The sequence below is a fragment of the Amphibalanus amphitrite genome, unplaced genomic scaffold (genome assembly GCF_019059575.1).
Source record: "Amphibalanus amphitrite isolate SeventyFive unplaced genomic scaffold, NRLGWU_Aamphi_draft 000226F_arrow, whole genome shotgun sequence".
Taxonomy (NCBI): Eukaryota; Metazoa; Arthropoda; class Thecostraca; order Balanomorpha; family Balanidae; genus Amphibalanus; species Amphibalanus amphitrite.
In genome coordinates, this window is record NW_024881721.1 from 493,549 (window position 1) to 513,121 (window position 19,573).

A 19,573-nucleotide genomic window follows, 5' to 3' on the forward strand; every position below is an offset into this window, starting at 1 on the left:
CCAATGGTCACCACTTTCTTCAGCTGACGTCTGTGACCTTGAGCTGACCTAGGACGATAAACAGCTGACAATTTAGGCCATTTGGAACTCACTTGACAGCTGAAGAGCGTGATTTAAAATATAAATATTCGTCAGACACTGACAAAAGATATTATTCACCAGTCATTTTTTAAGCACATTCTGTCATAAATTAGCTTACTCCTTCTGCTCTTCCACACGGCAGAAAATGCAAGTGCAAATTCTGCAGTCTTGAAGTGAACCAAACACTTATGATACACATGGTCGTTTCTCTCAGAGCACAACGGAAACTGTGAGAAAACAAGAGAGAGTCGGACTCTACAAATGAATGAATTTGGAAGAAAAATAGCTGTATTTTTTCCTGTGGAAATGTTGACTTTGAAAACATTGGCCATCAACTTTAAAATCGCCCCCAAATCTGAAAATGTGTGAATTGGCAAAACAGGCAATCTTGTTGTTTTTGCCCAAGTTTGTTCATGATTTAGAGAGATTCGATGCGAAAATGCACTGATATATACTTTCGAAAGCGAGGTCTCGAGCAGTGTATTTATTTTGATTTTTAACTTAACGCTAGTCCCACTTTTCCTTCCAAGAAAATATTTTGTCAATTTTTCAATAATTCTTTTATGCGTCATTGCTTTTAAAATAAAGAGAGTCGGACCGTAATTCTTTCAAAATGACTGATCGTGCTCAATATCTATCGGAACATATCAACAGAGCGGCCAGACTCATTGGCTAAATATGTTTAAATTGCATTTTTCTTACTTTCTGCAGATTTTCCTGCAAAATTTTACTGTAGTTTAAGATGCGTTTCCTGCAGATTGTGTTCACAGACCAATGGAAGACAAGTATTTCTTCATCAACAGGTTTACTCGCCATCAATTGGTCTAGCGGGTGTTTTTTGCATGCGCAGCTTATGTCACAGCTGCGTAAGAACACGTTCGCTATAAATCATTATGGATATTTCTTTTCGGGATATCAATTCAAAGGGTCAATGTGTTTCGTAGGATTTGTGGCGGCGGGGTCATTAACTAATTACTTGATATCAGATTTTAATGAGGAGTGGTCTTATGCCGGCACGACTGTTGACTTTCATTGTAATAGCCTGAGCTGGTTCCTGGGCCGCCTCAGATTGCAGGATGGTGTCAAGTATCTTGACCTGACAGGAAGGAGGGTACCCTGACCCCTAGCTCAATATTAATCTCAGATGAGGTACGTATATATGTCTTATGGCTTGTTTAAGTTTTAACCTCACCTACATATTACCTAACATAACCTGAAATAACCAACATGCTAGAACCCTAATTTTGGTCAAATGCAGATGAGCAGAAAAATATTAACTTTTTGACAATTTGCCATGCCTATACCTATGTCTGGACGAGGGTTTGTTGGTTACTGTGTAGATAAACTATGGTGAAGATAAAAACATCTACCGTAGCCTAACCTTGCATACCATTACCAACCTACAACTTTTGGTAAATGTTCAGAAAGAGTCCGATTCACTTTTCAGGCATACATTTTTGTTAATTCTTACACTATTTTGATTTGACATCCTGACTGAATCCAGATATGATATTTACATGTGATGCAAATACAAAACAAAAATCAAACCTTACCTAACCCCATGTTGCATATTCATATCAACTGTAGATCAGAGTTTTTTTCAACAAATACCCATCTTTCATCCTTTCAGCATACCTACAACCCACTAAACAGCCTAGGTATCAACCTACCATTCATACTTTATCTACACATAGGTACATATTGATATATTGGGCAAATATGGGGTATGTTTTGTTCAGTAGGTTATAGAAGTCAGGTGCCTACATGTTATCATTTGTCATGCTTTGATTTCAGGTGGTGTCTTGTGGGCTTTATAGTGGGCTTTGTGGCCCTCTCTAAGTGCAAGGGTTAAGTGTTGATGCACATAATGCAATGTGTTTTTTTCATGGACGCAGGAACCTCACAAAGTGGAGGGGGGGGGGGGGGGCAGAGAACTTCAATGTCACTTTGTGGGAACCCCAATACCCCTATGATTTATGAACAAATTATTTGCAGTTTTGTGCTCATCTCACCTTGCCGAACCATTTCTTGCTCTTAGTTTTGAATTTAAATGAAAATAAATATTTTACTTTAAAAATTAGCTTAGCTGAAAAGTGGGGGCATGCCCCCCCCCCGCTCCTACGCCTATGTTTTTTTCTTAATGGTACAAATCATCTAGATTCATATGAGAAGGGTTGGTAGCTAGCTACAAAACCAATGCTTCAATTGTTTATTGTTTTCTTACAATAAGTCCCTCCTCTGCCAATCGCACTAAACTATCTACTGTCACAATGCAGTGTGCGCCATGATTTCTCAACTGTATGCATACAATTCTAGTTGTCAATCACACATTGTTTTTTTTTTTTTACAGGCTTTCCGGTTATGACTGAGGCCGGCATCTCACCTGTCCTGGCTACGCCAAATCATTGCGGATGCCGGATGCCGAGGACCGGAGAGCCAACCGCTTTGAGGCGTGAGCTCTGTGGCGTGGCTCGAGTGATCACCAGGTTCTGACGGCTACGGCGCCGTCGATCTGGTTGAATAGCTGGGGCCTGGACTAGGGTGCCCTCAGTACGATGGCCAATCGGTTACGTCTGAGGGGCGCTCGAACACGCTGCCGTCGCGTGGCTGCCGGCGGCCGCCACTCGCACGTGGATCTCCTGGAGCGAGGACTGCGAGAGGCGGCCGCATCATCACCTGTGTCCGCGCTCAACACCGTGCCACGCACTAATGGCGGAAGCCCGACTTTCTCCGATGGAGGAGAGAAGCTGGACGCTGGCTGCCAGGCTGCTGGGGAGGGCGCTGGCTCTGCCATCAGGGGACCCCCTGCGCGCGACCGCCGAGGCCTCGGCACCGGCGCGCCTGTCTTCGGTCCGAGGCTGGAGATTGCGAGGCCGCCAGGCCTGGGCGAGAGCGAGAATCCCACCGTGGCAACAGACGGCTGGCGTCACCTTCCGGTTGGACGTGCGCCCGATCCGGGCTGGGGTCACGGCGGCGGAAAGGGAAAGCGTGGCTACGCTGCACCTCGCGTCCCTGCCCCTGTGTGCTGCCCGGCTTTGGACGGACGGATCTGCGGAGGGCGGAGTCTTCAGGCGCTGGGCGGGAGCCGTGCTGGTCAGGCTGGACGAAGAGGCCGAGGAACTGCGGGCCCCGGCCGGAGAGCTGTGCTATAGCTACCGCGCGGAGATGGTGGCGCTGGTGACCGGTCCGGAGACCCTACTCGGAAGGGACAGAGACCAGGACCTGCGTTCCGTACCTATCTGCCAACTGTGCGGTGCGGTGGTGCTGGTGTAGTGCAGCATTTTTGGATGGATAGGTACATTTCACGATTAGATAGCTGTTACGTTTCAGTGCAGGTGGCGTGACGAACAATGTGGTATCTGTTGGCCACTTCTGCGGCCGCTGCTATTTCCTACTCGAAGGCGGGCGCGCTGTTTGACTGGGCCGGCAGGATGTTCCCATTATGTGTCGAGGACAAAGCGAGTATATTCATGTTCTTTTAATGCACAGAGGTCTGTTGTGTATGTGCCTGAAGTTTTATTTTAAGTTGACGATTGCGTAGGGCAGATTCATCTTCTCTCTTTCATTTTTGTTGCCACTTTAGCGTTCATGTTTGTTATGTGTCCTGGTCCTGCTTGGTTGTCATCTTTATTCGTGATGTATTTTATTTTACGAACATGCTGGTGATCAATGCAATACACTTTTGGTTAATAATGCTGCTTTAGCTCTGATCCTTTGTGGTATGTCTTGATTGTACGACTGCGATAGTGATTTTTCCTCACCAAAATATGCAGGTATGAGGTAACCAATGTAAATGCTGCCAAAAGTTTGTCATTACGTGATATATCTAAAAGACATCAAGTTCCTGAACGTGGTCATGTACTACGTAACCGGAAACTCAATAGGACGTGGAATTATGTGAAGCAAAACTACAGAAGTGAGGCTGGCCACGCCAAAATCAAGTGAGATATGTCTAGCCTTTCTTCAGCCGCCAAGGCTTCGACAGACTATCCGCGGGTTCGGTGTCTCTCGAACTACGAAGATTCAACGTCGTCCGGCCAATCCTGGGTAAGGTCAGTGGGGGCTTAGCTGTGGTTATGGAACAGGATTGGCCGTCCGAGATTGTTTGTTTGTTTTGTTGGGTTAGGCCCGTTCGGTCGGACAAGACCATTTCAGAGCCGGAAGGATGATAGGAATTAGGGGGAGACATTGGTCTGGGCAGGCACCCTAGAGAGTCGCTGGGGCTGAGCCCGTCCAAATGGACAGGCCGACCAGTCCCCCAAGCACTCTGCACCCGGCTACGGGATGCGCTCCCTCGGGAGCAACGGTGCCGCTCCAAGGGAGCAGCCCGCATGAGATAAAGTTGCCTGTCCAGCCCGGAGGGGGTTGCGGCGTTGGGGAGAAGGATTTCAGTATCCTGAGGATAGAAGCACGGAACGGTGTGCCGTCCAAGAGACTCTGAACCTGGGTTATGTGGCAGCACATCTATGTCGACATAGTGTCGTCGCAAGCTGCCCCACTCGACGAGAAAAGGTAAAACCGTCCCGTCCTAGGCTGATAGGCTTAGCTAGGTGGCAGCACGGTCGCGCCGGCAGGGGGCAGTGCCACAACCAGCCGACTGATATTTTCGTGTGACGTCAGAACCGGTGCCTCCCTGCCTCCAATCACCATTCACGTCCACAGCGTTTGTCAGGAGTCTTGCGGCACAGTCTACGCACAGGCGCTCACTTCCAACCGACCAGGCTGACATCTAGCGACCAATCCTTGCACTCACACTTCTTGGTCTACCCTCTAGAGGCGCTGTCAACCAGCCTGTACTGAACAATCATACGGCAGCTGAACGACCACAGCCGAGTTCCAGCGACACCACTGAACAGTGAATACCATTCAAACTTCAAAGTCACAGCGGCTGACTTGTTGGCCATGGCGAGCACCATTTCTAGCTGCACTCTCGAACGCCTAAGGTCACCCAGCCTGTCCCAGCGCCCGCGGCCACAATTCACAAATATTGTATGGAATGTCTTTACGTCCAGATTTGGACCTCATGTGCCAATCGCTGGAAAGTTTTTTTCTGCAAATCCGCTGGTGTAGGCTAGCCATAAAAATTCAGATGCCTTCCCATGGAAAATGGAAACGTGCAAAACATCGAGTAACTCAAACTCATTAAAACAACGCGTAAGGTAAATAATATTTTTATTTCTGGTCACTGCCATTAAATATTACACATTCATTTCATACAAGTATCAAATAAAGCGTACCGGTAGTGACTCCTTAGCTTTATGCTGATAATTAAGCATGAGATTGAAAGCAATTCGTATACAAAAATATACATAACGCACCAGGGCTCTCCCATGCGGAGCGTCTAGTCTGCTTGGAAACCAAACACCGCAGCGCAGCGCTCCCCCAGCGGCGAGGGCTGACGACCGACGGGGGACGGAGCCAGGCAGCAGCTCGGAGCAGCCGGGCGGCCTCAGCCAGCCCGGCCGCCTGGAAAGGACGGATAGCGGAGCACACGACCGGCCCACCGCGCCCCCAACAGCCCAATCACGGAATGATCGCCGTCACACAAGCTCAGAAAACGCACATAGAAAAACTAATCGACCGACAGTGCCGACAGAAAGACGAAGACAAAACCAAGCTGGGTAACTTAGTCTGCATAATTAATTAGGACCCCTTCACGCCGACGCATACATCGACAGTCAAACTACAAAACAGTTACCATGGCAACTTCTGCCACACAGGACGCGAGCAGCGCCCGCTCCCATCCCGTTTTGGCAGCACAGATAAAATTTGAATGCCTCGCAGCGGGACACTGGCGCAGGCCGGGGGGCGGAACGGTTAGTCACATGCGTCCAACGTTCCAAATAGTCGGCGAACGCTAGAAATAAACTCGAACTCTTCGATACATAATTCCACAACCACTATGTACAAACACCGGCGTCCATCACAGTTCTGCGCCGGCGGTCGGCCGCCCGCACAGACATCCGCCTTGAGCCCCACCAACAGCACAGCACCGTCCACCGCTTCCTCCAGCGTGAGGACACACGCAGCATAACACACAGTCCTGTTAGTAGCACCACTCCGCCAGTCCAGCCGGGTAGCGGCCCAACGATCTCCACAACCAGCACCATACGACCTACAGCCGAGCTTCCGAGACCCAGCTCTCACCCACTAATGCAGCGTCCTCGGCACAACTCTGAGCAGCTCAGGATTCACTGTACCGCCGCGTGACGTCACCATGGCTCCCGTGACGTCACAGAGGCAGTCGGCCTTACAGTTCGTCGTCGCCAATCTCGTCGAAGGCGTTGTTTTCGACGGTGCGGTTCGACGCCAGGCTGATGCGGCCCACTAGGTTTAGCTGCGAGAGCTTGTTGGACAGCTTCCGGAACGAGATGCCCGAGTCGCAGTCCTGAAAGAAAAACAATGAAATGAAAAACACGTCATGGTAAACAGTATCCACGCACCACACAGCTAAAGTACGCAGTACGCATACATTGTTGTGAATTTGCTGCCTGACAAAGGCTTTTTGAGCAGACAGATACAATAGCATAAAATTAGTTTCGAGAACATCGTACTGCTAAAAAATCTACTTTGGACATTCGCACAAGTAACAGAGTCATGATTACGCAAGTCCCTGCATTATTACCCCTGAGTATCAATTACATTAACAGCTCACACGGGTCAGTTCCAAGAAAGATTCAATCACCGGTTCGCCAGCTCCCGCTCGCCAACGTATCAAATGACCCACGCCGTCACCATCTGACTCACAGAGCCACCCTGCCGGCGCCGCCGCGACTCACCACATGTTCGGAGTCCCCAGCGCCGGACCGGGCGTTCACGTGCTGCAGGCTACCGTCCCGTGTCAGGTAGTTAAAGTTCACATTGTGAACCTTCTCTCCCGGCTGGAACAGACAAGGTTTAGTGTTACGAACCGCTATTCGTGTTGCTTATCATCAATGCGGTTTTTCATGAAGCCGGTCACGAAATTCACAGGCCAACATAAGCGATACATGGGCCGGATTTCCGTCAGGCACTACAAAGACGGAAAATAAGCGAAGTGCTTCGCTTAACTGCCCAGTGCCCACTGCTATTCCCTGTCATTCCCCACTTCACCGGTTCCAACTACCACTCTTACATCTGAGCGCCCCGTCCGTTCGTCAACCAGTCGAGATCAATCCTGACACCCATGCTATGCACTAACCCTGGGGATGCCGAGTCCCTTTCGGCGTCGGAGCAGCTCCTCGACCAGCGCCTGCAGACAGACGGACATGAGCACAGCCTGCGGCGAGGCCAGCCGCACCCACTGCAGCTGATCGCGCGACATCAGGTACTCGAAGCTGAGCTCCAGCTGCGGCCCGGTCGGCCCGGCGGCGGCCGACGACGGGCCGGCGCCGCCCGCCTCGGCCGGCACCGGCTCCACACTGGAGATCCGCCAGCAGCGCATCCGGGTCACCTTGAAGCTGCCCTCGCGAACCGTGTTCCGGGCGCCGCCCTCACCGGGAGGAATCCTGTGGGGACATAGGGCAGCGGGTTAGTGTCGGTAAACGGACTGCACCAGGACCATGCAGTCATCGACCGAGGAGAGCGATTTTTTTTGACAAAGCGGCATCCTTCCGCCGAATTCATCGATTGACACTCGAGCACTTTGGTCTCATAGCCCAGCAATGCACAATTATTTCAACACAAATTGCCATACGACGATTCCGAATGTGCACAAAACTCACTCACCCATCCTGCCATCCCATCATCCCCGAGGTCCGCTCCCTTCTCACCGAATGTTGAGCTCCTTGTTTCCGATGCTGACCCTGGCTCGTGTGCCCGCCACGGGAAAGTCGCACGTGCACGGCTCGAACTGCATGTAGCCGTAGAACGGCAGCTGCTGCGCCAGAGCCACGTACTCGCGCTTGTTGCCCTTGGCCTGAGGAAGGGAGAAAAGACACGTTTTTAATCGTAACATTGATTGTACGTTTTATTAGTAAACTGTCGTTGCTTTTCATCAGTACTGAACTGTTCAGAAAAGTATATCATGATTAAAAGAGAAACACGCCTAATCAGAAAACAACAGGATGTAAAACGTTGCTTCAAATTGTATTAAGAAATTCACCCTGCGTAGCAATCCCAATAACCAACCAACGCCGTCCGTCCGCATCCCTATTCTCCTCTTCTCATCTGCCTTACATGCATCTCCGCCCTCCCCTTCCATTGCCGTCCGTACCTGCAGCATGGTGAGCCGTGCGCGCGTGTCCGTGTCGGCAGACATCCATCCCCACTCCACCTCACTGACGGTCTGCACGTACAGCAGGTTACGGCCCACCGTGTCCTCCAGAAGGTCGGCGTCGTAAGACGTGTCCCAGTAGCTGGCGAACAGAGAGGGAGGAAAGTTAGCAACAGAAGACGTGACCCAGCAACTGACGAACAGTGAGGAGATAGGTAAAGTTAGAAGGAGACGTACTCTGGCATACAAGTATACAGTACTACAGTAGTCCGGAATACACAGCTTCCACACGAGGGATGGGAGGGATGTTGTAAGCACGAAGCAAGCAGCGTTTGCCGGGAAGAGTGGGATTCACTGAATATGTGGCATATTTGTGAGATACGTAAGGGTATGCCAATATGACGGCGTCGTTCGATAGCCGTCAACCAGGGGATGTGTGCGAAGGTATATCTTTTCCACGCTGCTGATGCAAGCTCCAATCCAATTATGACTTCTACCCCCAGGCCAAAATGTCAGTGCAGTTGACAGACAACATGGGCAAGTAATCAACCGCGACATTTCGTCCACGTAACAAACAGGGGAGGGGAGGAGAGGCTGTTCCGTGTCACCTCACGGTAACAACATATGATAATTAATAGCTCAACACCAAGCGCTACATGAAGAAACTGCGCAGTGCTCAGAACCTAAAACTGGTTCAAAACGAACATAGCGACACCAAAACTAGTCAGATGACAGTGATAGCAATGGCAAAGGTCGCAGCGGCACAAAACAAGGTCGCGTTTTGCATTCCAGCATTTCAGCACGTGTGTGAATGTAACATTAGCAATGCACGCAGCGATGATAAAGAGCGTGACCATGTTGCTAACATGTCACCCATTATTTGCCATCAAAATTTCAGATTGACCTACGGACCAACACTCAGCCGTGTGTGCCGGCGCCTGGTACGAATGCTTTGATTCAAGCACCGAGACGACGCTACTGACTTTTTCCGGAGCACAATCCTGTGTTCGGGTGTGTGTCCTGCCGTGCGCAGAGAGATGAACGGTGCCTCGAAGTCATGCAGCTTCCGAACGACTGTGAACAGACAGATGGGAGGTCGTTGGTCGCGTGGAAATTAACGCAAATAGCGTGTCACAGTTCTAATTACACAAAGGGTTAATTTCAATGTTGCTCCATGTTTGTCACAATACCAGGTCCACATTAGCGAAACTGTAGTGCGCTGCAGAAATGTCACACAGTGTAATCAGCATCACTTAGCACAGGTGTTCACGATGACTTACTTGTATAGCTTTCCTCGGTCTTCTTCATCATAAACAAACCAAAGTAGTATGTGAGACGAGGAGGAAGATTAATCTGCTGACATGCTTTCTGCAAAAGAGCAATGTTGCGCGTTAGCTGAAATAGCATGGAAGAGTTTTACAACACTGGAGAATCAAGCAAAAACTAAAACAAAACAGCACAAAACGTAGAAAGTGGCTGATGTTATGAAGAGCAGAGGCCTCTTGCACCAATGCTCGGATTATTTTGCATCGTATGCCCAGTCCGAGTCTCAAATGTAACAATTAATGTGCAAAATTTAGCAAGCACATATAGGATTATGTATTGGGCTATTGCAAACAAATTTACCACCGTTAGATTAGCTTATTCTGAAACCGGTTTTTCGATTTTACCTAGCTAGGTAGTTTGGTGCAAGAGGCCTCAGCTGGAGTCAAATAAAGATAATAATTGGTAGATTAACTATTTGGCTAAATTTGGCTTAACCCCCGCCCCGCTATGTCGGGGACATATGAAAACCGACAGCTAGGTAGGTCTGGCGAGGGTTAATAAGCAAACGAAAGCCTGAAATCAAAGGGTTATACCTTATAAGAAGAGCATAGCAGAACACCCAACAGCGTTGAAGCATAACGCAAAATATTCTCACAGCACTTAGCGAATATTGTTAGTTTAAGTCAAAGTAAAATTTCCCTTTTAGCACTAATGTCGCCGGGGCACAGCGACTTGACCTTATTCATAAAAAAACATGCATCCTATTTCGAGCAACCTTACAGTGTTTCTTATATATGACATCCTCGATTGCCATAATTGAGTCACGAGAGGTCTACCTGACGATTACTCGCATATTTGCTGAACATTATCAAGTGAAACTTACCTCCAAGGGGACGTCACGTGACTGCACAGTCCACACTCCACAAGATGCACCACCCACCAGCCTTCAGGACACAAGCCGAGACAAACACTCACCTCGAGGACATCATCTGTCTGCAGTGTAGAGCTGGCCGTCACAGAGATCCGGTAGTTGTTGAGCAGGTAGACGTCCAGGGTGACCTGCTCCGGGGCAGCGCTCTGCGTCTCCAGCTGTGCCGACACCAAGAAGCCGTTGAACACCTCGCTGCTGAACACCTTGCTGTCCTGCGACACTGCGAGAAAGACGGTGGACACGCTGACGCGTTGCTGCATTGATACGCTGCAGATCGGCACCACTCAAACAGACAGCTGAAGCTGGTGGGACGTGGAAGGCAATATCTAGTGATGTGACTGGCCTGGTCTTCAGTTACACGTAGATACACTACCGAGTACCGATACATCGACATTCCTACGACTATATTCATAAAACTGCAAATTTGGGATACAAATTTCACAATTGTTGCGCTCGACATTCAATTTTCCGCTGCAAAATGCATTGATGACTAATAAGCATGAACGACTCTCAAAGACACGACAGCTGTACCCGCAATGCCAGCACCTCTTCCAAATACCAAGACACTCAACAGCCACCACCTACACATATGGCCCACCCGATTCGCTCGTCATACTTCCCGCTGTTTACCGAGCTGAAGGTAGCGCTCCAGCAGCATCCGCCGCTCCTCGACCTCCTCAGAGTTGAGGTGCAGCAGCTTCTTTGGCGGGAAGGTGGGCAGCGCGCGCGCGCCAAACACCCGCTTCAGCTGATCGTGCAGACAGCTCAGCTGACGGTAGCGCACCACGCAGTGCAGCTTGCCGTCCGCGTGGATAGTGTACCCCTGTCCGGATCAGACGGCAGCTTGACAGAAACGGAACTGAACGGACGAAGGCATCGCGAAATACACTTGAAATCGGAGACCAAATGATTCAGAAATGTTTTGATATAAAGGCAAATGGCAAAATAGACCAAGAGTCCAAGCTCACCAGCAAATAAAAACTATACTAGTGACTAGTGTACCACTTCTTGTTTCATTAATATGTAAAAAGCACACATGGTGTGCTGAATATATAGCTGATGGGTTGAATGTTCTGAAAGTCAAGTTTTCAAGTAAGTCAAGTAAAGTAAGTCAATGTTTTGTAAGTAAATGCTATCATAACAAATCATATAACAGCTAGCAAAACATTTATAAATTTAGCTTGACTATGAGCCAGTGAAACTAATTTAAAAACACAACCTAAACATTATCTGATAGGCACGACACTGATTTTTGTAATGCTACCATCCATGATCAGATGTCAAGGTATGCTCTCACTACATAGCAGGGTACAAAATATCTTATTATTCTTAAGTTGTCACCAGAAGAATAAAATTTACCACAGCTGTCAACTACAGCACACACCCAAAAGGCTTCCTTCATTTCAACCACACAAAGTTAGTTGGGTTTTCACTATCCAAGCAACCCTTTCAAAAATTGGGAGAACTGATCATTGATCAATGCCATGCAAAATCATGATTTGAACACAGCGGTGTTAGGTGTGGTCCCTAGTGGGGAAAATGTCTAAGCTTATAACTTATAAGAACTGCAAGAAAGCAAATGACTCCATTATGGGCCTATAGCATATCAAATTGGTACAAAGTGCATGCTGATTCATTCTGTGGATCAGCTATGGGGTAGGCATAGCTTTGGTATTCAATAATTTAATGTATTGAAATGACTCCATTATGGGCCTATAGCATATCAAATTGGTACAAAGTGCATGCTGATTCATTCTGTGGATCAGCTATGGGGTAGGCATAGCTTTGGTATTCAATACATTTAATACATTGTGAATTTCATGAGATATTGTGGCATATATGCTGTCAGAGACAGCTATCATTAGTAACTAGAAAATGCTCACCAGAACAATTCAGGATAAGATCACAAGCAACATGCTCCTCATATCGGCCATTAAGCTGATCAGCTTTGGGGCTTGGGGTTTGGGACTTGGGAGTTCACATTCTGGTAAGTGGTAGCAAAGTGGTAGGCCAATGCCCAAGACCATGACACATATTAGCTAGGTACAGCCTCTTTAACATATCAATAAGGTGAGCAGATTGTTTTGTGTGTATCAGCTATCAGCTCCATTTTCTAGAGCCTCCTACTTGGTGAACTAGATTTATAAGTGTGAATATTCTGTTACCTGGCACTAAATATTATCAAATCTCTCTTTCTCCATCAGTCAACTGCAGAAACTGGGCACCTTCTGAGTTCTGTGACTCTGTCTATGCAATCACACACATTTATGCTAAGTGGAAGTAGGAGTGGACTAGAGGAGACTATTCGTTAGGGGTCCTCATCCTGTTTGGCAAAATGGATTTATACAGAGAATCCCTTGAGTTGAGGCCCAGATATTGTCAGGTATGAACAAGTTTGAAGCTGTTGGTCGATAGCGTTCACAAAAAAAAATTTCAGGAAATATGTTCCTTGTTAAAAAAACATTCTCTAAGGGCACAAATTACAGGCAAGAACTGAGCATAAGTTAACTTTCGACAGCACATGTATGATGTATTTTCTCTACCTTACAATAAAAAACTCCCTTCAAATGAATAAAAAATTAGAGAACATTTGTAAATGAATAACCATACTTACTACCTAGTCTGTTATTCGCATGTAAGTTGCACAAACATTCCATCGGGCAGCGCATGCATACTGCATTATACAAGGTGTAGGCATCTTGGTAAATATTTACTTTAGGTCCGCAATATTATTTTAACAAGAAAAAATGCACATTCTTACACTATTTGATGTCCTGAATTCAGATATGATGCTTAAATGCATCAAAAATGTAAAATAAGATACTAAAACACCAGCACATTACACCGCACTGCTGCACAATACCTACACACTGAAGAAAGCACGCTTCCGCGACCGCGACAAAAACGAAACATACAACGCTGCCCTATGAAATAAAAAAATGATGCGGATATTCATTAGTTTTCGACGTTATGAAAATGACGTCATAATATCAAAGCACAAGAAAAACGGTGAATAAAAAAGAGAAAATATTTAGCAAAGGTAATAAAGCATGAGAAAATGATCAGAACATAACCAAACCTTACCTAACCTGACCTACTGATGTTTGCCTACTGGGGGAAAAGGAAAAAGTGACTTGCATGAATAGATTGCAAGCCATAGGCGTAGGAACAGGGGGGGCCGGGGGGGCCATGGCCCCCCCACTTTCGGAGGTGGGGGGGCCAGCAATGTTAACTGGCCCCCCCCACTTTTTGCTGACTTAAGTGTCTATCTGTACCTACCACCCGGTACCCTAAACACCAGAACTTGACAACTATTCAGCTTGCCCTTTAGTGAAGATTCCCTTTTGTTTCTACAGCGTTATTGACCGCAATTTCCTTCACTCAATGAAGAAAACCATATCAGAGACAAGACTGAGTCCTGGTGCCACAGCATTTTGTTGATTACGATGCACGGGACAGCGAGCACTGAAAAGAGGTATAGGTAAGACAATACTAGCACGGTGCAGGGGAATGCGTTTACAAACGACCAACGCTTGACCAGATCTGCTTCCTGGGGTCGGCATAGTTCGTCAAAGGCGTACTAGCTGGGGGGCCAGGGTGACCGTGCCCCCGCCTCGGTTAAAACAGGCTGGGAGCTAGCAATGTCTGTATCTGCCCCTCCATTTGCCCCCCCCCCCCCCAAACAAACAATGGGCCCCCATGAACGTATGGGGCTCTGGCACTTATTCGATTGTCACGAGGCTCAAGAATCCCACGCCAGCTATTAACAGCTTCCAAACCAGTCTTTGAGGGTCATACACTGATCTCGGAGGGCCCTTCAAGGGCGGTCAAGCGCCCACATTGACCACTGAGAACCCACATTGACCTCTGAGGGTCCTCCACTGGCATTTGAGGGCCCCTAAACCGGCCTCAAGGGCCCAGCCGACGTCTGAGGGCCTCACACCGGCCTCTGGTGGCCTCATTTCTGTCTCTGGGGCCTTTAGGTGCCTCTGAGGGCCCCGCACTGAATTCTGGAGACCCGAAGCCGGCCTCTAAGGGTCTGCATCGGCCTTAGAGGGTCCATCTTGGCCTTAGGGGTCCAACGCCGGCCCATGCCGGTCTGTTACGGTCCCACACTGACCTCTAAGGGCCCATGCTGGCCTGTAAGGACCCACATTAGCCTCTGAGGGCCTTGCACTGGATTCTGAAGACCGATGCTGGCCTCAGAGGCCCATCTTGGTTTTTAAGGGCCTTCTGCTGGCCTCTGGGGTCCAACGCCGGCCCATGCCGGCATTTTAGGGTCCCACACTGACCTCTGAGGGCCCATGCTGGCCTGTAAGGACCCACATTAGCCTCTGATGGCCCAAGTCGGCATCTTAAGGTCTCAAACTGCTCTTTGCAGGCCCTGTACTGGTCTCTGAGGGCCTTCGCCCTCGCCGGCCGAGGGGGGGGGGGTGCCGCCCCTCCATATAGTTTTTTCGCGATAGCTCCGAACACGCCGGCGATAGAGAGCTGAAGCTTGGCATACCTGACCTTTGAATCAAGCCGGATCTTTTGACACCAACCGCATTTTCGGGTCAGATCAGGTCACTGACCTATGAGGTCATAAGTGAACCTCTGCACGGTCTTGAGATGTCGCAACTTCGCAACGCCCTCACTGCCAGAGGAGATTTCACAGGGAAATGAACCTTGCAGGACCTAGTATCCATTAGGAGTCTCACAACTTGTACATCTCGGATTTTCGTAAGGTCATATGAGGTCAGGTCATTTTCGTGACCTCACCATTAGGTATAAGTCAATGGGGATAAACTGAAAACTTTTTTTCTGGCGCCGGGAACGATCTCAAACTATCTCAAGCACACCGAATCGTGATTTCATGCACTCCTTGCAAGGTTCGATGCGTCACTTTTGCAATGTTGACCTTGCGCGACGTCATTTATGACGTTATAACGGTCATATTAGTTTTTCGTCAATAACTACCGATCAAATTGAGCTAGCGAGTCGGGAAAGCCACCAATGGACTCAGGAAGACCTTCCGAATCGAAGGATATGAGACATAACCTCATTTGACCAATTTCGTGACCTAGGGGCGCTGACCTGACCGTGACCCGAGGTCAACACTCTAAGTTTACCTCACCCAAACAAAAAGTATATCATTCGACGCGCCTGAGAGAGGCTAACACGATATTGGCAAAATCGCGGCTCTGTGGCCGTTTTTTTTTTGCGAAGTTATTCACCAAAAATGGAACTGTGCCTTGGGGCACTTGACTTGACCTCAGGTCAACGGTTGACGTATAGGACCTTAAAATCGGGTATCGATCTCTGCGTCTCGTAACGGCGCACACGCTCGTTTTTTCCGCGACGCGCTAGCTCCACCTGGGGCGAAACGGCGAGGGGGGTCGTACCTGCTCCCCGCCCCCTCGGTCGGCGCGTTTATGTAGAAAACTTATAGGTCCGGGCCGGCGAGTGTTAAACGGCCTCTGAGGGCCCAGACCGGCCTCTAAAAGTCCCACACCGGCCTCTGACAGTCAATCAGCCCAGTTGCAGTGGTCGCTAATATAAAACCTCTTAAAAACGTTACAGGCCTGGCTGAGCCTAGCTGGGCCGTTCATGCTGATTTTTATAGGTATATTGAAAAGACTCGCTTTGCACATTTCACGCTTGCTCTTAATGAAAAAGCTGCCTGATGCCTCTGGAATTTGCATGGGTGCCAACGGCTGCGGAGGACAGGGGAACGCGTCAATCAGTTTGAGTATATGGAAAGGACTCTCCCTGAAATTTAACTACTTTTATTTTTGGTTTTGTCTCGATTTTTTTTACCTCTGAGCATGTTTGCGAAAACAAAGTGGCCGAAATCCGAGGAGAAATTGGATTTTGGGGGTAGGTTAGGTTTTAGACCTCTGGGAGCCTGGCCCCCCCACTTTCGAAAACGTTCCTACGCCTATGTTGCAAGCAATGGTAAGTCAAATATTTTTAGGTTAAGTGGTTATGCATCAGGCTTCAGGCCTTCGGCCTGAAGCCAGATACACAACCACTTAACCTAAAAATATTTGACTTACCATTGCCTGTAATCTCTCCTAAGGCATTGCCTTCGGCACTGCACCGCTCCGCCTCGATTATTTTGACGTCACTTTCCTTACAGTTTATTATCATCCGTAATTTCGCTCAACCTTGGTTGGACCATTTGTAGCGGGTGCGCCGCGCAGACACGTGCAGTTCCGGTCGGAGGTGGGGCCGTTGGTGGCGATACTGGTGATACTAGTGAACTGGTGCTTTTAAATTGGTTTCTAGAAGGAATAAGTATCAGAAATGAAATCGGGAGGTCTTAGAGTATCGTGTGAATGACTTTTATTTACCCCTCTGTTTTGCGGACCTAAAGTAAATAAATACCGGCATCTTATCATTCTACTTTGATGTAAAACTTTACCAATTATGTAAAAATAGCCATGCAAAATATGATACACATTATGAATCAATTAAAGACTTTCATATTACGTTTGGATTTTGGAAAATTGAGAAAAATAAAAAAGTTTAGCTACAGTATTACAGTCACCTCAATCTTCACTTTACTTACAGTAAAAGAGGCTCCATTCTTGTCCTTGAGCTCTTCAGCTTTTGGTATTGTGAAGTGCATTTTAATTTGTTGGAAAGAAAAGGTTTCTTCAGTCTGCTTCCTTCACAGTAATGAATAATAACATCGATTCGTAAACCTGCAAACCCTCTTTTGGGACACGCCTAAGAGCTGGACTTTTTGATGACGTCTTCGGGTGACGTCATGTCGTGTGTGACGTTTCGTGAGCAGGTAAGGAAAAGTCACCACCGCTGGCGAACATTGGTGCGGTAAATGGCAAACACAAATGCTGCGCAGAAAAGACAAATGTGTAACTTCAGACAACATTCGTTCGGACGACAATGTCAAGGCGAATCAAGAAGTTCTTCTCATGCGATTGTTAGTTATCTGTCGTGCTATTTTAGTATGATTGTTATTTGCAATTGATTTGTGAAATGTATTATCAAAATCAATGTTTATTGAACGCAGATTCAGTTTATTTTCAGATGTACCTAGGTACCCTTACACTTCACCCATCTTAAGCTGTTCAACGTTGAAACGTTGGGTATAATTTATACTGTGTTTTCTCTGCATTATTAACATATTCATCTTATATACAATATAAGGGCCACATGTTTTTTACAGGGAGACATGTCAGACAGCCCAGTAGGATGAGGCTTCGTCAAGCGTCATTTTTAGCAAAGCTTTTCTTGCTTAAAATCCAGTCTGCAAAACATGGCAGGGAGCTCGACAAGATTTTGGGGGCAGACAAAATCCTGCCCCGAATCTGAATGCTGAGTCCAGGGGCAGCCCAATTCCTGCCCCTAATGATGCAAATAATGTAACGATATAATGATGTAGGAAGCAGTGAGAAGCTGAGAAAATCACTTCTGTGTCAATTTTTTAACTTCTGCACCAGATTTTCCTGTTTCTGTCCCTTGCTTACACTTGCTTACACTTGACTCCCAGCTGTTGTGTCTTTGCTATGCGATGTTAAACATATAAAACATCTTACTATTCATGTATGCGCCATGACTCATGTAATCTTTTCACAGCCAAGACGCTCCTAAGGTGCTGGGAATGTGGGGAGTGCAGCAGCATCAGTGCAGCACCGATGGTCGGATGCGACGGCTGTGATAAATGGTACCACTTCCGTTGTGCGGGACTGACAAAGGAGCCAGGTAAGCGCAAATGTTTTCTGTCTCAGTATTTTTGTTGCAGCTATAGTGATCAATGAAATATTTTCCGCACTGTTCAGCCAAACATGTATTTCAAACAATCTGCTTCCCAACCAAGGGCGTCGCCACGGGGGAGAGGGGATCTCGTCCCCTCCACTTTTTAAAATTTTAACATTACGACTATGGCGTTGCATGGAAAGAATCGACTTGAAATGGTCCTCGTCACCTCGTCCCCTCCAAAATGGTTAATGTCCCCTCCTGTCGTCGCACCGTGGCGTCGCCCCTGTTCCCAACTACACAAATTTAGTCAAACAATGTGCCAATATGGAATTTTCAGGTTCAGTTGAATGAAATAGGAACAATGATAATTGTAGATTACGTATACCTGCAAGAGAGGAAAACAATACATTGTATTGCTTGTCCTTCACCGATACTGTTATTTTTCCATTTCTAGAAACACCGACATGGCGATGCAGGTGGTGCTGCCTGGTGAGGCCGCGGTCTCCGGAATCGCCTGCAGACGAAGTCACCTGGCGTCCATCTGCACATCACTTGCAGCAGTGAGGCCTGCTGACAGCGTCTGGCAGTGTCGGCAACGTGCCAGACAGCTATCTGGAGTCCTGCTCAGGTGCTCACCGCAGGTCGCCGACAGGAGGGGCGACGCATCGTCTCCGAGGTCGCCTCAGCAGCAGTGAGACCCCACTGGCCGTCTTCTTAGGCTTCAACTATATTGCGAACAACCTTTGCTGAGACAACGCCCATGTCGTGTGATCCGGTACCGCTACCGCACTGCGTGCCTGTGCCCGCCGTGAGCCGCTAGTGCTGAGTGCATGGGTTCGACCATGAGAATATGTGTTTATGTTGCTTTTTATACTATTGTTTATACGTTAAAGTGACGAATTGTTTATTTTTCGCAAGCCTCCGCTGTCCGGTTGCCTGCAGCTCCATGCAACGCCAGCTGTACTGTTGTTTTAATGTTGTCTCCGCTCAGCTGCACTGTTGCCTCTCCGCTCATAACAACCTATGCTGAGACAACGCCCATGACGTGTGATCCGGTACCGCTACCGCACTGCGTGCCTGTGCCCGCCGTGAGCCGCTAGTGCATGGGTTCGACCATGAGAATATGTGTTTATGTTGCTTTTACTATTGTTTATACGTTGAAGTGACGAATTGTTTATTTTTCGAAAGCCTCCGCTGTCCGGTTGCCTGCAGCTCCATGCAACGCCAGTTGTACTGTTGTTTTAATGTTGTCTCTCCGCTCAGCTGTACTGTTGCCTCTCCGCTCATATATGACACCCTCTATATGAATGGCACTACTGATTGTCACACCTACTGTCCGCATTGTCCGTAGTGGTGTCATGGATACAAATACTCATGGATACAAATACAAAATA

At 47.9% G+C, this 19,573-nt stretch overlaps 1 protein-coding gene across 1 annotated transcript; it reads right to left on the reverse strand.

Moving 5' to 3' along the window:
- Window positions 1-5,236: 5,236 nt before the first annotated feature.
- LOC122385646 (sorting nexin-17-like) lies at window positions 5,237-17,240 on the reverse strand. The gene is made up of 10 exons (XM_043374043.1): window positions 17,026-17,240; window positions 11,103-11,295; window positions 10,517-10,692; window positions 9,556-9,643; window positions 9,259-9,349; window positions 8,276-8,417; window positions 7,833-7,978; window positions 7,262-7,568; window positions 6,861-6,962; window positions 5,237-6,469 (listed from the first exon to the last, which is right to left on the reverse strand). Exons 1-10 carry the CDS (start codon window positions 17,083-17,085, stop codon window positions 6,332-6,334), a joined length of 1,443 nt encoding a protein of 480 aa, XP_043229978.1. The 5' UTR covers window positions 17,086-17,240; the 3' UTR covers window positions 5,237-6,331.
- Between the last annotated feature and the right edge of the window lie 2,333 nt (window positions 17,241-19,573).

What these genes read in the sequence shown, in the direction of transcription:
- LOC122385646 (XM_043374043.1), bottom strand. Translation starts at nt 17,085, where the DNA reads ATGCACTTCACAATACCAAAAGCTGAAGAGCTCAAGGACAAGAATGGA. An exon ending in GACCGAGGAAAGCTATACAA is followed by an intron (nt 9,350 to 9,555) that starts GTAAGTCATCGT and finishes GTCTGTTCACAG; the next exon opens with TCGTTCGGAAGCTGCATGAC. An exon ending in CTGGGGACTCCGAACATGTG is followed by an intron (nt 6,470 to 6,860) that starts GTGAGTCGCGGC and finishes TTTTTCTTTCAG; the next exon opens with GACTGCGACTCGGGCATCTC.